This window comes from Maniola hyperantus, chromosome 24 (assembly GCF_902806685.2).
Source record: "Maniola hyperantus chromosome 24, iAphHyp1.2, whole genome shotgun sequence".
NCBI classification, from domain to species: Eukaryota; Metazoa; Arthropoda; class Insecta; order Lepidoptera; family Nymphalidae; genus Maniola; species Maniola hyperantus.
Genome location: NC_048559.1, coordinates 3,076,321 through 3,102,239, shown reverse-complemented (window position 1 = coordinate 3,102,239; position 25,919 = coordinate 3,076,321). Strand labels below are relative to the sequence as shown.

The 25,919-nt window shown below is 36.0% G+C and overlaps 2 protein-coding genes across 2 annotated transcripts in view; both read left to right on the top strand.

Moving 5' to 3' along the window:
* Window positions 1–15,184, top strand: part of LOC117993395 (uncharacterized) — a 60,576-nt gene extending 45,392 nt beyond the window's left edge. The window contains exons 17-22 of the mRNA XM_069507022.1: window positions 10,163–10,318; window positions 11,192–11,390; window positions 12,156–12,346; window positions 13,184–13,566; window positions 14,219–14,330; window positions 14,916–15,184. Coding sequence (XP_069363123.1) covers window positions 10,163–10,318; window positions 11,192–11,390; window positions 12,156–12,346; window positions 13,184–13,566; window positions 14,219–14,330; window positions 14,916–15,184 — 1,310 coding nt within the window. The remainder of the gene's footprint in view (window positions 1–10,162; window positions 10,319–11,191; window positions 11,391–12,155; window positions 12,347–13,183; window positions 13,567–14,218; window positions 14,331–14,915) is intronic.
* A 4,147-nt stretch (window positions 15,185–19,331) lies between these two features.
* LOC117993393 (facilitated trehalose transporter Tret1-like) lies at window positions 19,332–25,005 on the top strand. The gene is made up of 7 exons (XM_034981186.2): window positions 19,332–19,498; window positions 20,388–20,543; window positions 20,837–21,035; window positions 21,878–22,068; window positions 22,608–22,990; window positions 23,702–23,813; window positions 24,651–25,005. The coding sequence occupies exons 1-7, from the start codon at window positions 19,438–19,440 to the stop codon at window positions 24,917–24,919; spliced, it is 1,371 nt and encodes a 456-aa protein (XP_034837077.1). The 5' UTR covers window positions 19,332–19,437; the 3' UTR covers window positions 24,920–25,005.
* The last annotated feature ends 914 nt before the right edge of the window (window positions 25,006–25,919 follow it).

Genomic DNA, 25,919 nt, shown 5'->3' with positions numbered 1-25,919 from the left:
TTTGTTTTCAAAGTCAAAGTCAAAGTCAAATTATTTATTCAGAATAGGTAACATGTTACGCTGACTGATGGTAAAAAAAGTTTTATTTGTAATATGATAATGTAGTGGTGATAATTAATTACGTACTGAAAACTAAAGCTATGAGAAGCTAAGCTAAGCTTTTTTTATGAACCAGCGCGTGGCTGCAATCAGACTTGCTGGCAAGTAATGATGCAGCCTAAGATAAAGCGTGCTTGCCTAGACGATGGCTATTCACTCTTGACTTGAAGGTACCCATATTAAAATAGAGATGATGATCTTGTCAAATCGGCGACTTTTTATCAAACATCAAAACGCTCGCTTAGTATGAAATACATAGATGTGACATCATAAACGTTTGACGTGATGTGACGTAACTTATCATTTAAAATGATGATGTTAGCGGACGTGGATTTCCGAAGATTTCTTTATTTTATAATTCCTAAGGAATAATTTTATTTATTTTTGACATAAGTAGTCATCATCCCCATTGGAGGGAAAAACTGATGCCGGACGTGCTTTCCATATTCTAGCGGTTCTAATTAGAAACGAGGAGGCAAATCTTGCTTCGTAGGTACGTGACCGTGGAATTTCGAGTACGTACGGGTACAGACCTTGGCAATACCTTGCGGTATGATAGTAGAAAGATGAAGGAGGAACCAGCTCAAAAAGAACTTGGGCACACTCTCCGGTATATATCCTGTAGAATGCAGAATGCAGAATACAACTTTGGTTGTTATACTAAGGCTATTACGGACGTGCGAACTGAGTCATAAATCATTACGATCAAGGGTTGTGAGAATGCCACAGAAATCGTTATTGATAAAGGGCGTATTCGGACGCAGGAAGTAGACGCAGGTACAATGTATGGGCGCTTTTTATAATCGGCTATCGACAAATCCTTTTGTTGCTGTTACACACAACGTCAACACCAGAGCATCGGGTTCCAGTTCCATAAGGCATGTGTACGGGAGCGATGTGCAGGCTCGACCGTACCAAAGGGAGATTCTCCCACCGGGCGAGGGGTTGGTTGTGCTCGGTAGCGCCAGCTGGGCCGACGCGCGACGGTTGTATCTTGAAACTTCTATATATATAGTCCAGATTGCAGAAAACTCCGTTAGTGCGAGTACTGTCGGCGTTACATTTGTTCGGGACTACGTCATAAAAATGTTATCGATTGAACAGCGCCATCTAGTTGAATTACACATGTATTGTACAAGCGAGAGGTTCGATAAAATGACCCAGTTTGCACGTTCGTAATGGCCCTACTATAGTAAGTGTACATAAACGTTAACGCATTTGTGTGCGTAACGTAACGTAAAACCACGCACACTAAACCAAAGTGCACGTGTGCAGTTACACAACATAGCGAAACGGTGTTCGCGAAATAGAACAACTTCGGGCCGTCATATTTTGAAGCAACCTCTTAAGGTGCTGATAGACTTAAGCATTCACTTGTAACAGAACATCGAGCATTCGCCGTTTTTATTTTGTCGAACTGAACAACGAGCCGAGCCAAGCATACGCCAAATATTGCTACGAACATCTTGAGAATTCTAGCGAACGCTCTATTCGATGCTCGTCAATTCTTCATGAAGATATCAGACTTGACGGTCGCGTGTGCTGCATTTATACTCATTGGTTATGTTAAAAAAAAAGGAAAATAGAAGATGGTGGCCAACTAATCTGTTTCGTCTTAGATGCAAATCTGTTCGCTAAAAAATTTTTACAAAAAAAATAAAAACCGACTTCGTTACACAAACACTAAAAATTGAAAAATAATTTAATTTATTACCGAATATATTATGTATACAAGAGTTAATATAGTTCCATAATAATACTTTTTGGTGCCGGTGCCAATTAGCTTTAGCTGCGCGAATCGTCTAGACTTCATATTTTTATGGGACTCCACCATGGCACCTCATTGGCACCGACCCCAAAAAATATTATTATGGAACTATATTAACTCTTGTATACATAATATATTCGGTAATAAATTAAATTATTTTTCAATTTTTAGTGTTTGTGTAACGAAGTCGGTTTTTATTTTTTTTGTAAAAATTTTTATTTCACAATTTTTAGTGGCCCCATGGAATTATGCTATTACTGGTTAAAAGTCTACTGTTTACTAAGCTATTACACTGATCGCGAGCAATTTACTCTTATCCGTTGAGGAGTTCCAGTATCTATCTTCGAAGATGTTCATCAGATCTTCACCAAATTGAAATGGGACCAACTTTGAAGTATACCCTTTCAAACAAAAAAAATTTTTTCAAAATCGGTCTAGGCGTTTTCGAGTAATCGGGGAACATACATAAAAAAAAAAAAAAAAAGATTCCGACGAATTGAGAACCTCCTCCTTTTTTTGAAGTCGGTCAAAAATGCTCGCCAGAACGCTCGATAGAATGCTCGCTAAAATGTTCTCGTATTTTTCTGTGATGTAACATTCGCACGAATGCTCATTGCAAGTGAATGCTCAAGTCTATCAGTACCTTTAGATATCGTTTTACCCAAAGGTGGGTACAGTACTACCACCACTTTTATAAGTTATGCTGATATACTTGCGCAGAAATATTATTCTTGAATGGCTTGAATATATTTCAGCCAATCATAGCGCGCGTCCGTCCGCTATTGGTTGTTGCCTCCGCGCCATGTTTTGTACGCGCGAATTATGAGCGAGACAGCACGAGCCTCTGTACGCTTAGATTTTACGTACAACGTTGCGTTGTAAAATTCGAGAGTCGAAACACAATAACGTCAAAGTAAAATGGAACTAAAGAGCCTTGAATTGAAGTCAAAAATTCAATGCCACTGATTTTAATTTTGCAACGTTACCGGTTGAAGCGCTGGATGTAGATGTGTAGACAAACTTGAGCTTTAAAACAAGGCAGTTAAGATCCAGTTTACAATAACGCGGAAGTGTTTCGACACTCGAATACTATCAACGTTGGTGAGACATAAAATCTCGTAATAAGCGTACTGTTTTTCTTGTATTTAAAAAATTCAAGCATTAAGATGTGTACTTCTTTGGTGTACATTCGGTTTTTATTAGCACGATTTTCTATGAAAACGAATTGTGCCAATGCAACTTATGTCATATTACTATTATTATGGCCGTCATATTATGTTATTTACTCAAAGGTGAGTAAACACTGAGGTATTTTGTATATAGTTTGTGCACAAGCGAACGAATTTGTATGTAATTTTTAAAATATGGATGTGTATAAGTCCCGCAAATTGCTAATACGCGTGGCCGCCACGTGACGTCAGCACTAGACTGAAGTTTCGAGCTGATGATATGTTTTTACTCAAAATATACGTCAAATGACGTCATTTCGATGTTAATGAGACATGGTTCCAGCGCAATAGCAATTTGCGGCATAGTTAATTATTAAAAATCTAGCTGTATCTATAGAAAAAAAATTAAGTATTTTAATTGTTGAAAAAGAAAATAAATTTCGATAAATATGCAGCTTTATATCTTACTTTATTTTAATGTTAACTTATTGAATGAAGCAATTAATAATAATTGATTAATTATTATAACGAGAACAATAAATTATAGTTTCTAGGGATTTCATACCTCAAAAGGAAAAAAGAACCCTTATAGGATCACTTTGTTGTCTGTCTGTCCGTCTGTCCGTCGTGTCTGTCCAGAAAACCTATAGGGTACTTCCCGTTGACCTAGAATCATAAAATTTGGTAGGTAGGTCTTATAGCGTAAGTAAAGGAATAAATCCGAAAACCCGAATAATTAGTATTTTTAATTTTCAAGGTAAGATAACTATACCAAGTGGGGGAACATTATGAAATGGCTTTTCTTTTCCTCGCAATCGAAGTGAAAGCAGAGTGTACTCGGACATAAAACACCTTTTATCCACGACTTAAATAATATCTGCCCGAGCTGAAGGCAAGGTGAAGAAACGTCTCCGATAAAATGGCTTGTATGCCCTTGTTGTAGAATCTACTATTATTAAAGTTATAATCTCTATATATAAAAATTATTCGCTGAATGTGTTGGTGATCGCAAATCTCGAGAACAGCTGAACCGATTTCGCTAATTATTTTTCACTAGCTGATCCCCGCGGCTTCGCCCGCGTAGATTTAGGTTTTTAAAGATCCCGTATAGCCTATGTCACTCAGGAATAATGTAGCTTTCTACTGGTGAAAGAATTTTTAAAATCGGTTCAGTAGTTCTAAAGATTACCCCCTACAAACAAACTTAACGACATTACCTCTTATATAATACTAGCTGATCCCCGCGGCTTCGCCCGCGTAGATTTAGGTTTTTAAAGATCCCGTATAGCCTATGTCACTCAGGAATAATGTAGCTTTCTACTGGTGAAAGAATTTTTAAAATCGGTTCAGTAGTTCTAAAGATTACCCCCTACAAACAAACTTAACGACATTACCTCTTTATATAATACTAGCTGATCCCCGCGGCTTCGCCCGCGTAGATTTAGGTTTTTAAAGATCCCGTATAGCCTATGTCACTCAGGAATAATGTAGCTTTCTACTGGTGAAAGAATTTTTAAATCGGTTCAGTAGTTCTAAAGATTACCCCCTACAAACAAACTTAACGACATTACCTCTTTATATAATATGATCCCCGCGGCTTCGCCCGCGTAGATTTAGGTTTTTAAAGATCCCGTATAGCCTGTGTCACTCAGGAATAATGTAGCTTTCTACTGGTGAAAGAATTTTTAAAATCGGTTCAGTAGTTCTAAAGATTACCCCCTACAAACAAACTTAACGACATTACCTCTTTATATAATACAACGGGCCGTGCAGCAGAAATCGTAATATTTTAATTTCGCCATAACTTCAAAACCAAACGTCCAATTTTAATCATTCAAAGACCAAATATTATCTCCATAAACTGTTCTTAGTGATGAAATCATTTATTTTGATAAGGATTAATAGCATGAGTAAAATAAACGCGTTTAAATGTAGTCCAAAAAAAATTCAAGATTTTTAAATAAAAAAATGGTTGCTGTGCCTCACTCGACATAGATGGGTATAGTGTGTCGCGGACTTTTTTGTAGATATTTATAAGATCTACAATTAATTAGAACATTTTATGGTTCTATCTTTTATAGTTTAGGCAGCGTACGCAAAATAAGTAACTTTTCTGGTTGATTTTTTACACCTTGTGTCCGAAAAACCCAAATATCTTACGGAACCCTATTTTTTTCCAAAATAAAATATAGCCTATGTTACTCGTGGATAATGTAGCTTTCGAATGGAGAAAGAATTTTTAAAATCGGTCCAGTAGTTTTTGAGCCTATTCAGTACAAACAAACAAACAAACAAACAAACAAACAAACAAACAAACAAAGTTTTCCTCTTTATAATATTAGTGTAGACAACGGGCCGTGCAGCAGAAATCGTAATATTTTAATTTCGCCATAACTTCAAAACCAAACGTCCAATTTTAATCATTCAAAGACCAAATATTATCTCCATAAACTGTTCTTAGTGATGAAATCATTTATTTTGATAAGGATTAATAGCATGAGTAAAATAAACGCGTTTAAATGTAGTCCAAAAAAAATTCAAGATTTTTAAATAAAAAAATGGTTGCTGTGCCTCACTCGACATAGATGGGTATAGTGTGTCGCGGACTTTTTCGTAGATATTTATAAGATCTACAATTAATTAGAACATTTTATGGTTCTATCTTTTATAGTTTAGGCAGCGTACGCAAAATAAGTAACTTTTCTGGTTGATTTTTTACACCTTGTGTCCGAAAAACCCAAATATCTTACGGAACCCTATTTTTTTCCAAAATAAAATATAGCCTATGTTACTCGTGGATAATGTAGCTTTCGAATGGTGAAAGAATTTTTAAAATCGGTCCAGTAGTTTTTGAGCCTATTCAGTACAAACAAACAAACAAACAAACAAAGTTTTCCTCTTTATAATATTAGTGTAGACAACGGGCCGTGCAGCAGAAATCGTAATATTTTAATTTCGCCATAACTTCAAAACCAAACGTCCAATTTTAATCATTCAAAGACCAAATATTATCTCCATAAACTGTTCTTAGTGATGAAATCATTTATTTTGATAAGGATTAATAGCATGAGTAAAATAAACGCGTTTAAATGTAGTCCAAAAAAAATTCAAGATTTTTAAATAAAAAAATGGTTGCTGTGCCTCACTCGACATAGATGGGTATAGTGTGTCGCGGACTTTTTCGTAGATATTTATAAGATCTACAATTAATTAGAACATTTTATGGTTCTATCTTTTATAGTTTAGGCAGCGTACGCAAAATAAGTAACTTTTCTGGTTGATTTTTTACACCTTGTGTCCGAAAAACCCAAATATCTTACGGAACCCTATTTTTTTCCAAAATAAAATATAGCCTATGTTACTCGTGGATAATGTAGCTTTCGAATGGTGAAAGAATTTTTAAAATCGGTCCAGTAGTTTTTGAGCCTATTCAGTACAAACAAACAAACAAACAAACAAAGTTTTCCTCTTTATAATATTAGTGTAGACAACGGGCCGTGCAGCAGAAATCGTAATATTTTAATTTCGCCATAACTTCAAAACCAAACGTCCAATTTTAATCATTCAAAGACCAAATATTATCTCCATAAACTGTTCTTAGTGATGAAATTATTTATTTTGATAAGGATTAATAGCATGAGTAAAATAAACGCGTTTAAATGTAGTCCAAAAAAAATTCAAGATTTTTAAATAAAAAAATGGTTGCTGTGCCTCACTCGACATAGATGGGTATAGTGTGTCGCGGACTTTTTTGTAGATATTTATAAGATCTACAATTAATTAGAACATTTTATGGTTCTATCTTTTATAGTTTAGGCAGCGTACGCAAAATAAGTAACTTTTCTGGTTGATTTTTTACACCTTGTGTCCGAAAAACCCAAATATCTTACGGAACCCTATTTTTTTCCAAAATAAAATATAGCCTATGTTACTCGTGGATAATGTAGCTTTCGAATGGTGAAAGAATTTTTAAAATCGGTCCAGTAGTTTTTGAGCCTATTCAGTACAAACAAACAAACAAACAAACAAAGTTTTCCTCTTTATAATATTATTATATAGTGTAGATAATATTCCTTGAAGTACGAGGATGGTTCTTACGGAGAGAAAAATTTAAAAAATCCTGAAAAAGAATCGGCTGTTAGGCGGTACGAAGTTCGCCGGGGCAGCTAGTTAATAATAGATATAAGTAAGTTTATTAAACTTACACTTGAAGAAAATTTCGAAACAAGTTTTTAAATACATAATATCACCTAAAATTACTAAGTAAGTAAAATTTCTGTAAACTATTTTGTATATTTAAGGGCATGATAATGCTAACATAGATTACAGCAACTTTGTAAATAAAAGATAAAAAATATCTGAATTGCAGAACAGTGTACACAGAGTGTGTGTAAAAAATACTATAACGCGTACAACATGAGTTCCCACGCGCCATTTTAACTTTATGTGTCAACTGTCATGTCAAAACTACGAATAGTTTTATTTACTCCCTAATATTATATTGTAAAGTGTTTCTACGCAAGAAAACGTTCTTTCAAAAGTATTTTCAATTTATAGGAAAACAATAGTTGGTTGATTTGCATCTTCTCTCTCTATATATAAAAATGAATCGCTGAATGTGTTGAATAAAAATGAATCGCAAATCTCGAGAACAGCTGAATCGATTTCGCTAATTATTTTTTTATAATATTCCTTAAAGTACGAGGATGGTTCTTACGGAGAGAAAAACTTAATTCAATCCCCCCCTCAATTTTCTAAACTCCACCCGAGCGAAGCCGGGGCGGGTCAGCTAGTCTTAGATAATATGATTGGCAATCATTTACGTAATGGAATTTTTGAAATGGTTTGCACTATTTATATCGGTTACCTATACCAGAGATAATTTATTACAAGTAATAAATTATAGTAATAAATTATGTCTGCCTATATTTATAAGTTTTTCACTCATTTATCGATATCATTTTCATATTACTAAGTTAATAAAGTAAAATTACGTCATACTGAATCTTAAATATATATATATAATATATTTAAGATATATTTATATATATATATATAAAGGGTAAAGGTGACTGATCTATCAACGCACAGCTCAACTACTGGACGGATCGGCCTGTTTGGCATGCAGATAGCTATTATGACGTAGGCATCCGTTAAGAAAGGATTTTTGAAAATTCAACCCCTAAGGGGGTGAAGTAGGGGTTTGAAATTTGTGTAGTCCACGTGGACGAAGTCGCGCGCATAAGCTAGTTGAAACATAAAATAATATTTATCCAAGCTGTGTATTTTTCAAAGACGATTGTTTGATGTGATGCGAAGATAAGATAATAAGATTTATTTAATCTTTTTAGATTGTGTCTATAATCTCTTTATATTTAAATAATACATGATGCTCGCGACTTCGTCCGCGTGGATGTAAGTTTCTAAAATAAAGCAAACCAATAAACCAACAAACAAAAAAAACTGGCTCAAGGCCGCGTCCAGTGTAATTTTTACATTAATGCATTAATTTTAGCGCTTAAACTATCGTGAGTGATTTGCATTATATATAATATCCGGGGCCCTTTTTCAAGGGAGCCAGTTCGCGCACGCGTCGCAATTGTGACTGCGAGCTGCGCGTGCCGCTGCCCGTAACTAACTGTGGCTAACGTCGACTAAACACGTGAGTAAAGCCGGGACAGATATATATTATAATGTATTAATGTTACCAATTGTGATTTGTATAATTGCATAAATGTGGCAAAATAAAATCGAATATGCAATATGAGTTTTTTTCTAGACCTTGATAAAAACATTTCAACAGTATTCGGACCCCACTTGCAATAATTTACTGGCCGACCCCTGGTATTATACGGGTCTGCCCCCCAATTGTGTAAGAATAACCATTTCATGGCTATCGCAATCGTCAAGAATTCTGCCCTTTGATTGGCTGTGAAAATATGTAAACAGCGAATCAACCAATCATAGGGCAGAATTTCTTGACGATTGCGATAGCCATGAAATGGTTATTCTTACACAATTGGGGGGCTGATCTACACTGACATAGGTTGTGGGTCATGGGAATCACGAAAAATTTAAATTACTTTTGTTATTTAAATTTTTCATGAACTAAAGACAAAGTTAGGAGTATAAAATTTATTGATTTATTATACTTACTCTTTCTTTATATTCGCGACTTTTCGCAAAGACGGGTCCAAATGCGCGATTATCTACTTTATCGATATCGGATAACCTTGAGTCACATCTCTAGCTTATCAATTTTTCAGTATATACCTAACGCGTAAAGTTTAACTCCTCACGCGCCATTTTTATGTGTCAAAAAACATGTAACATTTCAAAGTGCGATTTTAGTCCTTATTATAAAGGTGAACCCGTTCTTTTGAGATGACAGTTGACCCATAGAGTTAAAATGGCGCGTGAGGAGTCATTTTGTACGGACTATACAGTGTTTATTTTTGTTACAAATGCCAACTACTTTTCTTTATTTTTTTCTTCACTTTGTTTTATTCGCATCGTAATTTTGAATGATTAATTTTGATGTGATTAATGAATGTGAGGTCAGTGTTAGTAAACGTAAATATAAAAAAAATATTATCAATTATGCTCTTGCAAATTACTGGAGTTAAAAGACAAGTGTTGATTTCATCTATCTGTAAGTTATTTAAATTTATCTAAATACATAATATTATATAAAGGGAAAAGCTGCCTGCCTGACTGACTGATCTATCAACGCACAGCTCAAACTACTGGACGGATCATAGACATTCGCTAAGAATGGAATTTCGAAAATTCAACCAGTAAAGGGGTAAAAAGGGGTTGGAAATTTGTAGATATAAGCCAATTTATATAAATGTCTGGGATTAACACTTCGTTACCGTGATCCAGGCTTCATAGTGAGTTATTAAAGATACCTGTGGTGCCATCTAGTAAGATCGTTGCAAGTTGCTTTCTGTCTTAGGTTCATATCGCATGATTGCTTTATGATTTTTTTCGTATATGAGTGCATTCAATTATTATGTACCTACTAACGTTATGAGTGTGAAACTGAGTTAGTGTGATCTAGTCCTTACGGAGCGACCGCCACAATATAACTATTTTTTTAATAGAAAAGAGTCTTGTGTTTCAGTGTATCTAGGACAGATGACAGTCGGATTCTATGGGGCCTGGCCCGGCCCTATCCTGCCTAAGCTACGTAATCCATACCAATCGCCGGTTCCGTACAAATTGACTGAAACAGAATTATCTTTGGTTGCTACTATGACGATGCTAGGATCTATACCAGGTACCTATGCAATAGTTTTTAGTTAATAACTAAGAGATGCCCGTTTTTTAAAAATCCTTTGGGAGCTCTTTGATTTTCCGGGATAAAAAGTAGCATATATCCGTCCCTGGGACGTAAGCTAACTCTGTACCAAATTTCATCAAAATCGGTTTAATTGTTAGGCCGTGAAAAGCTAGCAGGCAGACAGACAGACAGACACAATTATGGAAGTATGAGTTTTCTCATATTGTCAAAATAAATAATTGCTTATCTAGGTACCACCTACTAAATAGATCTCTAACACTGACTGACTAACTGACAGACAACGTACAGTTTTACCGATGGGTCTATATAAAGCTTTGAGACATTCCTTAGGTAGCAATGATACTATGACTTATGGGATAGGTGGACTCTAAGATGATGGTCTCATCATGATCAAACCATCGCCGGCTCACTACAGAGCACAGGTCTCCCTCTCCTAGATTCTTAGAGTGAAAAAGGTTTTGGCCACGCTAGCCAAGTGCGGATGGGCAGATTCACACACCTTTGAGAACATTATGGAGAACTCTCAGGCATGCAGGTTTCCTCACAATGTTATTCTTCACCATTATAGCAAGAGATATCGGTGTACATACATAAAAAAACGGACCGAATTGAGAACCACCTCCTTTGTGGAAATCGGTTAAAAAAGAATATTCGGCTAAGTTTTTTTTGGGCTCTTCTCAGACCTGGGCGCGTTTGGAACCCTCGTTGTTTTAGTTTTAAGTTTACGTAATACAATTTTATCACCACTGTCTTGCAAATCAGAAAGTGTATACAAATAATACCCAATCTGAATAAAGGATTTCAGTTAGAGTTTCGATTTTAATTAGGTAAATTGTAAATTTATTTCAGGTCCATATGCCAGTGGGTGGTTATCAAACGCCATAGGAAGGAAACCTTGTATGATAGCAGGGGGTGTTCTGTCGGTCATCGGGTCCGCCATATTGGCCGCAGCTAGGAATTTATCAATGCTGTACTGTGGGAGACTGCTATTAGGTTTTGCTGGGGGCATAGTTGGCGTTATGAGTGTGGTTTACATTGGTGAAATTGCGTAAGTCGTTCCTATTTATACGTGGCTGGCTTCCTAATGAACTGTAGGGTAATTCGCTAACTCAGTGTCTAACACTGAATGATAGCCACCGAGCTCATTTGGTATTAGTTCGGTCTACGTTGCTCAATTGGGTATTTGACTCCAATTTTTTTATTACTTTATTATAAACTAGAATAAAAAAATTGACGTAAACTGAAAAAACTAATTAAATCGATCAAATATCAAAAAAGTTATAAGCATTTAAATATTTCTGATTAGACAGAGAAAGCAATACAGCAGTTTGACGTCACACCTACTAATGCCATAGTAGCTTCGTGCAGTTTCATACAAATTTTCGTTTTGCGAGAAAGGGATAGAAGACCCTCCCACTCATAAATTAAAATGCCTGTAACTTTGTAAATATTTGTTGGATTTTAATATTTTTTTCAGTGTACGTCATTATTTTTATCCTAGTTTATAATAAAGTAATAATATTTATCAAATTCAAAAGTAGCCAAATACCCAATTGGCACCAAGCTTTTATAGGTTAACTACAGCTTAAGCTCGAGACTTCGTCCGCGAGAACTACACAAATTTCAAATCCCTATTCTTTAACCCCTTAGGGGTTGAATTTTCACAAATCCTTTCTTAGCAGATGTCTAGTTGCGTAGTGTAGTTTGAGCTGTGCGTTAATAGATCAGTCAGCTTTTCCCTTTATAATTTACAGATATAATCAATTTTGTGAAATCTTCTTGTATCTCTACTAAATCCAATTTTTGTTTATAGATCTACAAACATCAGGGGTATTCTGTTGACCGCCACTGGTATATTTATGACGGTGGGCTCAATATTACTGTTTTCTATAGGACCACTATTGTCATACTTCCTAACGACTTCTGTTGGTTTGGCATTGTCAATCGCATTTACCTTGGGTGCAGTTTTGTTACCAGAATCTCCTACTTTTTATATAATCAAAGGTTTGTTAATTTGTTTGCTAAGCTTGGGTTCCTGTTCGATATATTACATTTACGATATCATTCGTCTACGGAGTCCAAGGGTGAGATATATAGAGCGCACTTTTACTTTGCTAAGACTTAAGATTGAATTAAAACGAGACAGATTTATGTGAGAGGTCTCTGACTCGTTTTAGTCTAAGCTAAGTCAGAGTGCGCTCTAACTTCAGATTTCATCAAAGTTTGATATTATTACTTCAAAATTAAAATATGTAACGAAAGAACTTTTTGGGTAAAACTAGATTTAGCGTAAAAATTAATGTAGAGTTACTTTTAATAGGCCGTTAGACATTTTTTTTTGGACAGAAACACTATCTAGTGAACGAGTCATCATAATCATCAACATGATCAACCCATAGCCGGCTCACTACAGAGCACGGCGGGGTGATTACGTAAAACGTTACAGTAGCGACAGCAACGCGACAGCAGTAGCAATGCTACAGTTTATTTGCTGTCTCTCTTCTTCTTCTTCTTATTTTGTTTGTGGCTATTGCTGTCTCTCTCTAGCCGGACGTTTGACAGCAATGATTGCGAGATTTACGCCTGTCGCAAGCCTGTCGCGAGATACGTAATCAACCCTGCCGGTCTCCTTTCAGAGTGAGAAGGGTTTTGGCCATAGTCTACCACGCTGGCCATGTGCGGATTGGTAGACTTCACACGCCTTTGAGTTCCAGGTTCCGCGCTCCAGTTTTTTGCAGGATCCCGTTTACCGTCTGCATCAAACGGGATCCTGCAAAAAACTGGACTGCCGTGTGAAAGGGGGCTTAGATATCCAATATTTGAATAAAAAAATATTTGCAGGTAATGATGATAAAGCAATAGAAGTTTTACAAGATTTAGGTCGATTGGAAGACGTACTAAAACTAGAATCAGCCAAAAAAGACTATTTAGAAACAACCAATAGGCAAGATTGGAAAGAGCTATTCACTATAAGAAGTAACAGAAAAGCTTTTCTCATAGCAGTGGTAATAAATGTATTACAAAACTGCAGTGGTCTTTTAGCTGTAGTTTACTTTTCTGCGTCCATCTTTGAAATGGCTGGATCATCGATAAAATCGAATATATCTATGATAATTATAGTAGGATTTCAATTAGTGGGAAGTATTATAACACCTTTCTTTATTGAAAGGACGGGAAGGAGAAGGATTTTGATGATATCTTGTGCCAGTTGTTGTATGAGCATGGTAAGTAAACCTAAAATATGGATTACCCTACATTAATTAAAGCCGTTGTACATTAATACTTATTTTTCTTTCTCTGTAGGTACAAATTTTTGTGGTGTACAAAAATCAAGTAGGTAGTTATTCATTGATTCAATCATTGACACAATTAAATTGAGTTCAGAGATTACTAGACCTTTATTTTGTCCAAAATTTCTTGCTTTTGCATTTTATTAGGGATCACATTGTTTGATAGATTCAGCACTATCTTTTCGTTCCTCAATTTATATCACTTGCAATATGATATTTCTTTCAATATTAATTAGTTTTAAGTTTCACAAAATATGTCACCATTTACTTTTAATTTATTTAATTACTAGATGATGCCCGCGACTTCGTCCGCGTGGATTTAGGTTTTTAAAAATCCCATGGGAACTCTTTGATTTTCCGGGATAAAAATATATAATAGCCTATGTCCTTCCCTGGGATGTACACTATCTCTGTACTAAATTTCGTCAAAATCGGTTGAACGGATGGGCCGTGAAAAGCTAGCAGACATACAGACAGACACACTTTCGCATTTATAATATTAGTATGGATTATCAGTCAGAATTAGGTCTCATTTTAGTAAAAGATTTTTCCACAGAAAAGGTAGCATTTGATTTTTTACTTTCAGTTCACTCTTGGATTATACTTTTATTTGAACTATTTAGAAAACTCTATAATCAATAAACTCAAGTGGTTGCCGCTTGTGATTTTAATTATTTACTTCATCAGTTATAATTTCGGTAAGTTGTTTTTATTTTAAACTACCCAAACTAGCAGGTATTCTATTTTATTCCTAGAATAGAAAACGTTTATTTAACAAACACAGTGAAAAATAACATAACAAAAGCAAAATAATAAATGCGCCTGCGGGTGTAGCGACACTATGTTAGTGAACAGACTCTAAGTACTTTTTACATGACATGACTTTGAAAATAGCAACCGCTTGGTTCCATGCTGGTTCTTCTCGGTCGCAAAGGCATTCCGAACCAGTGGTAGATGCATTCGATTCAATAATTATTATAGTCTTGCGCATTGCTCGAGCAAGCTGCTAGTCAAATCCATAATTTGGAAGTTATTGCAGTTTTCTATTAATTGTTTTGAAAGTTACATATTGCTGTTCTTTATGTACTTGAATCACTGTTGTATGATTCACGTGCTGGCAAATCGATCCTGTCCTAATTTAAATAGTTATAGATTTTTTACTAACAAATAGGTTTAAGTTTCGTGTAATTACTAACACCAATATGATCCTTGTTGGTCGAAATAAAAACGTTTTATTTTATTTATTTATTTATCGATTTGAGTTACTTATTATTTATTTTTAGGTTACGGCATAATCCCAATCACGATTATCGGTGAAATGTTCACACCGAACGTCAGAAGTAAGGGATCTACCCTCACCATGAGCATATCATGGGTTTTTGGGTTCACCGTGAACACGGTCTTCGGGATGCTGCTGGAAAGTGTCGGCGGACATTTTGCGTTTATGTTCTTTTCATTTGTATGCGCTTGCGCATTTATTTTTACACTATTCTTCATTCCTGAAACGAAAGGAAAAAATTTGTTAGAGATTCAAGAGCTATTGAATAAATAGTATATACTTAGTAGTTGTGTTTTAACGATTTCTACTGTGCTGTGTTTTGGTTTAATTTTATACGGTACCTTAAAAAAACCCGTAGAGTTCCGTAGTCAGTACTATTGTTTAAGAAAGCATGGGTCGCCATTTCGAAATTTTTATTAAGTACTAGCTGATGCCTGCGACTTCGTCCGCGTGGATTTACGTTTTTCAACATCCCGCGGGAACTGTTTGATTTTCCGGGACAAAAAGTAGCATATGTGTTAATCCAGGGTATAATCTATCTTCGTTAAACATTTCAGCCAAATCCGTCCAGTAGTTTTTGCGTGATTGAGTAACAAACATCCAAAAATCCAAACATCCACACTTTCTCTCAGGAAGGACATAGGCTACTTTTTGTCCCGGAAAATTAAAGAGTTCCCACGGGATTTCGCGGACGAAGTCGCGGGCATCATCTAGTCTACACTAATATTATAAAGAGGAAAACTTTGTTTGTTTGTTTGTACTGAATAGGCTCAAAAACTACTGGACCGATTTTAAAAATTCTTTCACCATTCGAAAGTTACATTATCCACGAGTAACATAGGCTATATTTTATTTTGGAAAAAAATAGGGTTCCGTAAGATATTTGGGTTTTTCGGACACAAGGTGTAAAAAATCAACCAGAAAAGTTACTTATTTTGCGTACGCTGCCTAAACTATAAAAGATAGAACCATAAAATGTTCTAATTAATTGTAGATCTTATAAATATCTACAAAAAAGTCCGCGACACACTATACCCATCTATGTCGAGTGAGGCACAGCAACCATTTTTTTATTTAAAAATCTTGAATTTTTTTTGGACTACATTTAAACGCGTTTATTTTACTCATGCTATTAATCCTTATCAAAATAAATGATTTCATCACTAAGAACAGTTTATGGAGATAATGAGATAATATTTGGTCTTTGAATGATTAAAATTGGACGTTTGGTTTTGAAGTTATGGCGAAATTAAAATATTACGATTTCTGCTGCACGGCCCGATGTCGTTAAGTTTGTTTGTAGGGGGTAATCTTTAGAACTACTGAACCGATTTTAAAAATTCTTTCACCAGTAGAAAGCTACATTATTCCTGAGTGACATAGGCTATACGGGATCTTTAAAAACCTAAATCTACGCGGGCGAAGCCGCGGGGATCAGCTAGTATTATATAAAGAGGTAATGTCGTTAAGTTTGTTTGTAGGGGGTAATCTTTAGAACTACTGAACCGATTTTAAAAATTCTTTCACCAGTAGAAAGCTACATTATTCCTGAGTGACATAGGCTATACGGGATCTTTAAAAACCTAAATCTACGCGGGCGAAGCCGCGGGGATCAGCTAGTTTATAATATTAGTAGGATTTGTTGTGATAGCGGCATTAGAAATAGGTAGGTACCTACACACTAAAAAATTTCAACTCTCTAGTCTATGAGATAGGTACCTACAGCCCACTGATAGACAGACGGATGGACGGACATAGAAGGCTGATGTATGTAGGTATAGTACGCGATAGGTCGAGATACCAATCAGGTGAGGACGCCCCGCACACCCAGACAGCCCCCGCGCTAATCCGGTGCGGGTGACGCATGGGTGTGCGGGGGAGGGGGGGGGGTCCCTCCGCCTCATACCCCGATCACCATCTCTACCTGTCGCGTACTGTAATATGCATGTGAGTTTATTTATTCCACCATAACTTCTAAGTATAATATGACTGAACAGATTCGGACGTATGGGATATCGTTAGAATACTTACCCCTTTTACCCCAATACCACCCCGTCTGTAGGTATGCGTTGATCCTCAGGCTCTTTAAAAAGCCAACACACTGCATCCAATCCGAATCCAACACACAGTTTAATAAATTTATTTGCTAGCACAACGTAATTATACTTATCTAGTTATAGTTGTCACTGTGTTCATCTTAGTTTTAATTTCTATCTAAGTACTTGTGAAAACCTACCATTAGCTTGTAGTTACTTAATTTAAAGATTATAATAGATTAATTTAAGCTGTTGATTTTCCCAATTAAAAAAAAAGAAAAAACATTATTATCAAAAACCCGACTTCCAAATTATTTTTTGCTATAACATATTTTAGGGGTAAGTATTTACTTATAACCACCTCCTTTTTGGAAGTCGGTTAAAAAAGTACATAGTGTTAGATCAGCTTTAACGAGATGGTACCAAAACCTTCGCGTGACATTGCGATACGATTGACACACTTAACCTGTTCGACACTGAACCGGTTGTTAGGGCTCCGTACCCAAAGGGCAAAACGGAGCCTTACCAATGTCACTTCAGTCTATGTTGTATAGAAGCAGGCGTTACTTTGCGGAAGTCCATGATATAAGTACAATGAACCAAAAGCTTAATTTGCTGTAATCGGCTGAAACAGGTCGAATCTGTATGATGCAACATGCAGCATGCGAATAGCACCACCCGCCCTCCCACTGCTAATCATGCAGGAAAAGCAGCCACTCGGCAAGCAATACGCACCACCACCACGCAGCACCACACAAATCCCAAACACAATCGACGGCCGTTTCGTCCCGACACCGGAGCATCCTCAGGAGATGTCGACCTTACAATGCACAAATTGCAAAGCAATGCTTTGCTGTCTGTCTGTCCACATGTCACGGTAAAGCTCGTAGACGAAATAAGTTTGAAACCTAAAATTTTGGTATTTTGGTGTAGAACGTTGACCCAAAACCGAATATTGAATTTGAAATTCAATAATTAAATTATTTGTCAGGGCAAATGAGCCTTCATTTTTTTTCTAACCCTAACATATCCCTATCATATTATGGAATAGAGCTGTGATAGAGGTCTAGCTAGAGCTCAAAAAGCTGTGATAGCTTAGTGATTAGGACGTCCGCCGCCTAATCGGAGGTCGGGGGTTCGATCCCAGGCACGCACCTCTAACTTTTCGGAGTTATGTGCGTTTTAGTTAATTAAATATCACTTGCTTTAACGGTGAAGGAAAATATCGTGAGGAAACCTGCATGCCTGAGAGTTCTCCATAACGTTCTCAAAGGTGTGTGAAGTCTACCAATCCGCACATGGCCAGTATGGTAGACAATGGCCAAAACCCTTCTCACTCTGAGAGGAGACCCGTGCTCTGTAGTGAGCCGGTGATGGGTTGATCATGAATCATGATGATGATGAGTGCTCATTGAGTAAAGTACGAATAGGTATATTTTTCATTCTTTTTTATCGTAAAAAATACAAAAGGGGGGTGTCAAAGTTGAAAGTTTTTGACCAATTTTTGTGACGGGGTCTATCTTATAACTAAACTAAACTAGTTAGGAATATGAAATTTTAATGTATTATATACTGTATTTAAACTGCTGAAAACAACATTGCATAAAGTAGTTTGTAAACTGTGACCAAAACAAACGAAGTTTTTTAGGGTTTTTTCTTTTACAGTTAGTTATGATATCTAGCCCGGAAATGAAATATTTCATACGCCCTAAATATTATGTTGTTCGTAATATTATGTACGGAACCCTATAAGAGCGAGACTCACACTTGGTTTATTTTTAAGGTTCCGTACCTCAAAAGGAAAAAAGGAACCCTTATAGGATCACTTTGTTGTCTGTCTGTCTGTCCATCGTGTCTGTCAAAAAAACTTATAGGGTTACTTCCCGTTGACCTACAATATTTAAATTTGTTAGGTAGGTAGGTATACCGAATATATCTCAAGTGAATACACCCTAAAAACGTGATTTGTGGTTACATCACAAAAAAATTAAAATTTGTTCATGAACAAATAATTAGTTTTCCAATTTTCAAAGTAAGATAACTATACCAAGTGGGGTATCATATTATGAAAGGGACATCTAAAACGGATTTTTATTCGTTTTTATGCATACCTAATAGTTTTTGATTCATCGTGCAAAATGGTGAACAAATACGACTGTAGTACGGAACCTTCGGTGCGCGAGCCTGACTCGTACTTGGCCGCTTTTTAGTAGTACGTAATACCTACTGTTGTGTCGGATTGTGAATTCTCAGATTCGTATCGAATGCAGTACATAAAGAACCTTAGATTTAAGTATACAGTTAGACGGTCTTGCTGATAAACAGGATTACGACTACTGTTGTTATAATGATTATCACTAGATATACGTTAATTGTGTTTTATCCAACAATGTTCATACGAGATAGTTAAATTGTGCCGGTGTTTTGTGTGGCATACTGTGTACTACTGTGCATTATTAAATGTGACTTATTGAATTGTAAAATAGTAATATGAAGTCTAATTTAATACAAATAAATGGAAGAACGCGGCAAGTGTTGATAGCAACATGTAGTAAGTATTGGTCTTGTTACTAGGTAATCACAAGGTCCTGGGTTCGATTCCTAGGTCAGGCAAAAATCTGTACCTACTTTACTTTAGGGTTTGGCTAAAAAAAGTCTCAGTTACAGCCCAGCGTTACGGTTATTTATATTGTTTCTCACGCTTTCAAGTTGTTTTTTAGGGTTACGTACCTCAAAAGGAAAAACGGAACCCTTATAGGATCACTTTGTTCTCTGTCTGTCTGTGGGTCTGTCAAGAAACCTACAGGGTACTTCCCGTTGACCCTCGTTGCGCGAGCCTGACTCGCACTTGGCCGGTTTTTTCACAGTTAATTGTGTAGAAAACAAACATATTTTTTATTTTATTTTTATCTTAAAAAATAAGGAAAGTCAAAGTTGTAATTTTTTAGACCATTTTTGTGACGGGGGCTATCTCAAAACTATACTAGTTAGGAATATGATATTTTGGTATACTATGTATTATGAACCATACGACATACCATAATATAAGCTGTAACTTTTTTGGGTTGTTCTTTCACGATTTATTGCGTTGTTCTAGCTCGGAAAAGAAATATTTCACGCACCCAAAATATGATGTTCATAATTATGTACGGAACCTTAAAATCTGACCGGTTTTTTATGGGTTGGTTAAATGTGATTATATACCTAGCATTGCAAAAACAAACAATGAAATTAACATCACAGCGTACCTAAAATCCTACCTAAACCTAACTAACCTAACCTAACCTAAAATCTTATGATTAAAGTTATGATTTTAATCCCAGATGATCATTAGCGTTAAAGGACATTATTATAAAGGTGTAAGCACATTTTACCATTTTGTATGAAAAAAAGACCGCTCAAGTGCGAGTCGAACAACTAATATGTGATTATATTTTCAGTGTATCTAGGACAACTAGTGGTAGGTTTTTCAGTGGCATGGTCAGGAGTGATTCTTCCTAAATTGCGGGATAGTGGTCAATCACCACTTAATGAACTGCCTACAGAGACGCAGCTTTCTTTGGTTGCTTCTATATTATATGTGGGATGTATACCAGGTAATATTTGTTTTGTTTTTTAGTAAATAAAAAACTGTGATAGCCTAGATGTAAATCTGACATTTATAAAGAGTTACGATACCTATGACCTAAAATTTTCGTATAATTGCCACTTACTACAAGGTGTTTCAACTTATAACTTTTCTATTATAAGAGATATCAAAATTTCCAACGGTTATATACCATAACTGTACATATTAAATTTAGTTACGACAAAATGGCCCTTGCGACAATTGAAATTTCCACTGTCGATATTGGTTTTACATTTACGTGTCTTCCATTTTCATTTTCAGGTCCATACATATCCGGTTGGTTATCAAACATCAAAGGGAGGAAGCCATGCCAGTTTTTTGGCGGGGTTATAACCTCTCTATCGCTTTTAATTTTGGCGTTAAGTACAAATCTGGCGATGTTGTTATGTACCAGAGTTTTGTGTGGTATTGGACTTGGCATCATTGCAGTGACGAATTTGGTTTATATTGGAGAAATGGCGTAAGTACCTACCTATGGTGCTATTTTTTGCTTTTAAGTGTCCGTATCTTCCGAGAAAAAGGAACCCCTATAGGATCACTTCGCTGTCTGTCTGTCTAATTTAATTTAATTTTATAATTATTTATTTCCACAAAAACAAAAGATTGCAATGTTGATATCTTCGTACGTTAAGACCCGTTAAGGGAATCAAAATCTATTGGGCCTCGTCTCGTTGGCCTAAAATCATGGAAGGCACAGTCTTACAGCACAAGTAAAAGGAAAAATCCAAAAACCAAATACAAAACAAGAAATAACATTTTTTGGATTTTTGTGATCTAACCACAAATTCATGGTTACATCACAAAAAAAAATCTTGTATAGTACGATGGTACGGAGCCCTTCGTGCGCGTGTAGCTTTAGTTTTTAAGTTCGAGTAAAAATTATCACCACTAGGTATATCATCTTACAAACGCAACAACGGACTTTCAAAAGTATTTTCATAAGTATCAGTAATTTATTACCTACTAGCTGATGCCCGCGACTACGTCACGTGGATTGAGGTTTTTGAAAATCCCGTGGGAACTCTTTGATTTCCCTGGATAAAACGTAGCCTGTGTCCTTCCCCGGGATGTAAGCTAACTCTGTACCAAATTTCATCAAAATCGGTTAAACTGTTGGGCCGTGAAAAGCGAGCAGACAGACAGACAGACAGACACACATTCGCATTTATAATATTAGTATGAATTTTGAATAAACCATTTGATTTGATTTCATTTGAATTCGACTCGCACCTTACCAGTTTGCTCTTCTATAACGTAATTAGAATTAAATTTTATATGAAGTAGTTATGTGTTTTCCCTCAGATCTACAAACATCAGAGGCACCCTTTTAACAATATTGGGAATATTTCACACAATCGGTGCCATAATTTTATATACCGCTAGTCATTTTTTTTCATATTCTGGGACGAACTATGTTGGTCTAGCGTGCTGCATAGCTTTTACACTGACTTCCCTTTTGATACCAGAGTCTCCTATATTTCATGTTTTAGAAGGTAAGTACCCACTTAAACCATATAAATGGAGTTTCACCGGACTCATGATTGGTTCCTGCAATCACGCCGAACAGAGCAACAGATCAACGTGATTTTTGCATGGATATTGGCACCGATTCCGTTGTCTTTCTCTAAACAAAATTTTAAGTATCTGCATCCTTTTCTTTTTAACAATGCTAAAAACGGACAGAAAATGAACATTTAAAGACTCTAAATTTTAGTGCACGCTACAAATTTAAACAGTAGGCTGGCGACTGTGCGCTAAAATCACGGGTTTTACCATCTAAAAATTAAATTTAAAACTGTCAAACTGCGTATGTCCTTTTCATATTACATTAGTAAGAAGAGGATGAGAATACTCTAAAATTAGGTTGTGCTCAAAATCAGTACCATTGTTAAAGACGTAAAGTGATATTAGGTTATTTTTCATCCCGGAAAATAAAAGAGTTCCCACGGGATTTTCAAAAACGTAAATCCATGCCGATGAAGACATCAACTGGAAAAACAATATAAACGAAATTAATTTAATATTGTTTCAGGTAATGATGCCGCGGTTATAAAAACCCTAAATGAACTAGGTAGAAGTGAAGACATAGACAAAATATTGGTAGCAAAAAAAGAATTCCAAGATACCACTGCCAAAAAAGACTGGATTGAACTATTTAGTCTAAGAGGCAATAGAAAAGCACTAATTATTGTCCTTACTATAAGCGTATTTCAACATTGCAGTGGGGTTATGGTTGTAGTGTTTTTTGCTGGGACAATTTTCGAAATAGCTGGTTCTACTATGGAATCGAATATATCTATGTTGATTATAGCAGCTTTTCAGATGATTGGAAGTTTCATCGGTCCTTTTGTGGTTGAAAGGAGTGGAAGAAAAGTTTTGTTAGTCGTCTCTAGTTGTATATGCTCTTTGGCAATGGTGAGTATTCTAAAATCTGCATATTCTTCTAAGTGAGTATACAACGTTAGTTTTGGTGTACCTACTAACGCAAAACCTGAAAGTATGGTCAGAATCAGTAACAGAATCGATTGCAATCATTTTTACAACGTGTTATATTTTGAGCAAACAATACTTTAAAATCCTGCAAGTTTGGACACCGAGCTTGAACGACCGCATGCACCAGCTGATTCGAGCCGTGCAAGCGGCATGCAGCGCGGACAATCGACACCAGCGGATTGTCTAAAACCTGCATCAATCATTATTACAATCTCAATTGTTCTGATTGGCTGAATTTGTGCGATTCTTGTTGCAACAATGAGCAGCAATGCATTGTGGCCAATAGTGAGCGAGCATTAACCAATCAGAGATGATTACGATCGTGACACTGTAGCTGTCAAACAACCGCGGTAGGGTCACAGATCGTTCGCTCACAGCCGCTCGCTTCGGATGACCATGTTTTTGCAATAACAAAGACTCAACACAACAAGCTTATATATAACTTCGTACATTTTAATTTTTTTTTAATTTGTGTAAGTATTATTAAGAGAGAAAAATTAAAAAAAATTGTAAGTATAAAAAAAATAAAAAAATAAAGAATCGACTGTTAGGCGGGCGGTACGAAGTTCGCCGGGTCAGCTAGTTCTGAATAAATTATTTTAATTTTGAATTTTTTTGAATGATTTGTTTCAGTTCTTTTTAGGTCTTTATTTCTATTTGGATCATGTAGGGAATCCAGTAATTGATAAGATTAAATGGTTTCCACTCGCCGTGCTAATATTGTTTTTCATTGGATATGATTCTGGTAAGTTTAAAATATTTAGTTTTTTTTAGCGTGCAAACGAGCAGGCGGGTCACCTGATGTTAAGTGATTACCGTCGCCCATGAACATTTGCAGCACCAGAGGAACCGCCGATGCGTTGCCGGCCTTTTAGGAATTTGTTGGTCCGCCCCTTGAATAACCCCATGTTATAATCTAGTGTATAATCTAGTGTAAAGTTTAGGTGTCGGACTCCTATTCTATAGGGTCTCGGATTCTATCCCGGGTATGCACCTCGAACTTTGCAGAGTTGGGTATGTGTGTTCTAAGCAATTAAAATATCACTTGCTTTAACGGCCAGGAAACCTGAATGCCTGAGAGTTCTCCATAATGTTTTCAAAGGTGTGTGCAGTCTGCCAATCCGCACTTCATCAGCTTGGTGGACTATGGCCAAACCCTTCTAATTCTGTGAGTAGACGCGTGCTCAGTAGTGACCCGGCGGCGACGTGCACTGCTGGACATAGGTATCTTGTGGTGTGGGACTTCCACACGCCACGATCTTGCGCCGCCTGAATCCAGCGGCCCCCTGCGACTCGTTTGATGTCTGTCCATCTAGTGGGGGTCTTCCAACGCTGCGCATTCCGGTGCGAGGTCACCATTCTAGCACCTAATTAGGACCCCAACGTCTATCGGTTTTGAACTATGTACCCTGCCCATTGCCACTTCAGCTTCGCAACCCCATGAGCTAATATGTCGGTTAATCTAGTTCTCCTACGGATCTCCTCATTTCTGATTTGAACACATAGAGAAACTCCAAGCTCTCCATCGCCCGCTGGAATGATTTTTGTTCGAAGATTTTAATAAATAATTTCAATTTTTCAGGCTTGGGCATAATCCCAAACACTCTGATCGGCGAAATGTTTACAACCAACGTAAGAAGCAAAGGTTCTGCGGTAGCCCTAACATCTTCATGGGCAGCAGGATTTGTGGTCACCACGATTTTTGGCTCTATCATAGAAAGCATAGGCTATATAGCATTCTGGATTTTTGCCGCTACATGTCTTGGTGCTGTGGTTTTTACAATTTTTTGCGTTTTGGAGACTAAAGGGAAAAGTTTGCTGGAGATTCAAGATTTACTAAGTAAAAAATGAATATTAGATAATTACCAGATAAGATTTAACCTTATTCAATTGTGTTTGTGTGATAACTGTGTTCTCATAATTATGAATTTTATGAATATCAGAATAAAGCTTTAAAAATTGTAATTGAGGTTTTAATGATTTTGTTCTGTTTTTTCTGTAGTTTTTCTCATATATTATATCGTTATGCCGATATGCTGCTTGCCTTCCATGGTCATAATTTGTCATATTTTTAATTTAAATTTAATTTAAAACAACTTTATCCTTAACAAAATTACAGAGAGTTAGAATACAGGATACACTTAAAAAAACCGGCCAAGAGCGAATCAGACTCGCGCACTGTGAGTTCCGTACTACAATCGTATTTTATCGACATTTTTCAGGATAAATCAAAAACTACTTACTAGATCTCATTCAAATTAATTTTCGGTGGAAGTTTGCGTACATCATAATAATAATAATTATATTCTCTTATTTTAGAAGTTACAGAGGGGGGGGGGGGGGCACACATTTTGCCACTTTGGAAGTGTCTCTCGCGCAAACTATTTAGTTTACAAAAAAATTATATCTATAATTATTATTATTATATATCATTTACTCTCACGCCCGTGTACAAAATAGATACATATAAAAGCCAAAAAAGTTTATAATATACTTACATACATAAAAATAAATAAACCTACATAAACATTACATACATACATTACATACATTACATTACATACATACATACATTATTATTATTATTATTATTATTTATTTATTATTTAATTAGAACGGCCATAAAGCCAATTACACTAATTAAAATACGAGTACAAACTAACATAAACATACTTACAAAAATTAACAACTTAAAATTATAAATTTTAAAAAGATGATGATAGTTTAGAAACCTCAATATAATTTTTGAAGACCTACCAAGTTTCAACAGTAGGTATATAGTTCTTATAGTTTCGAAAAAAAGTGGCTGTGACATACGAACGGATAGACAGACAGACGGACAGATGTATAC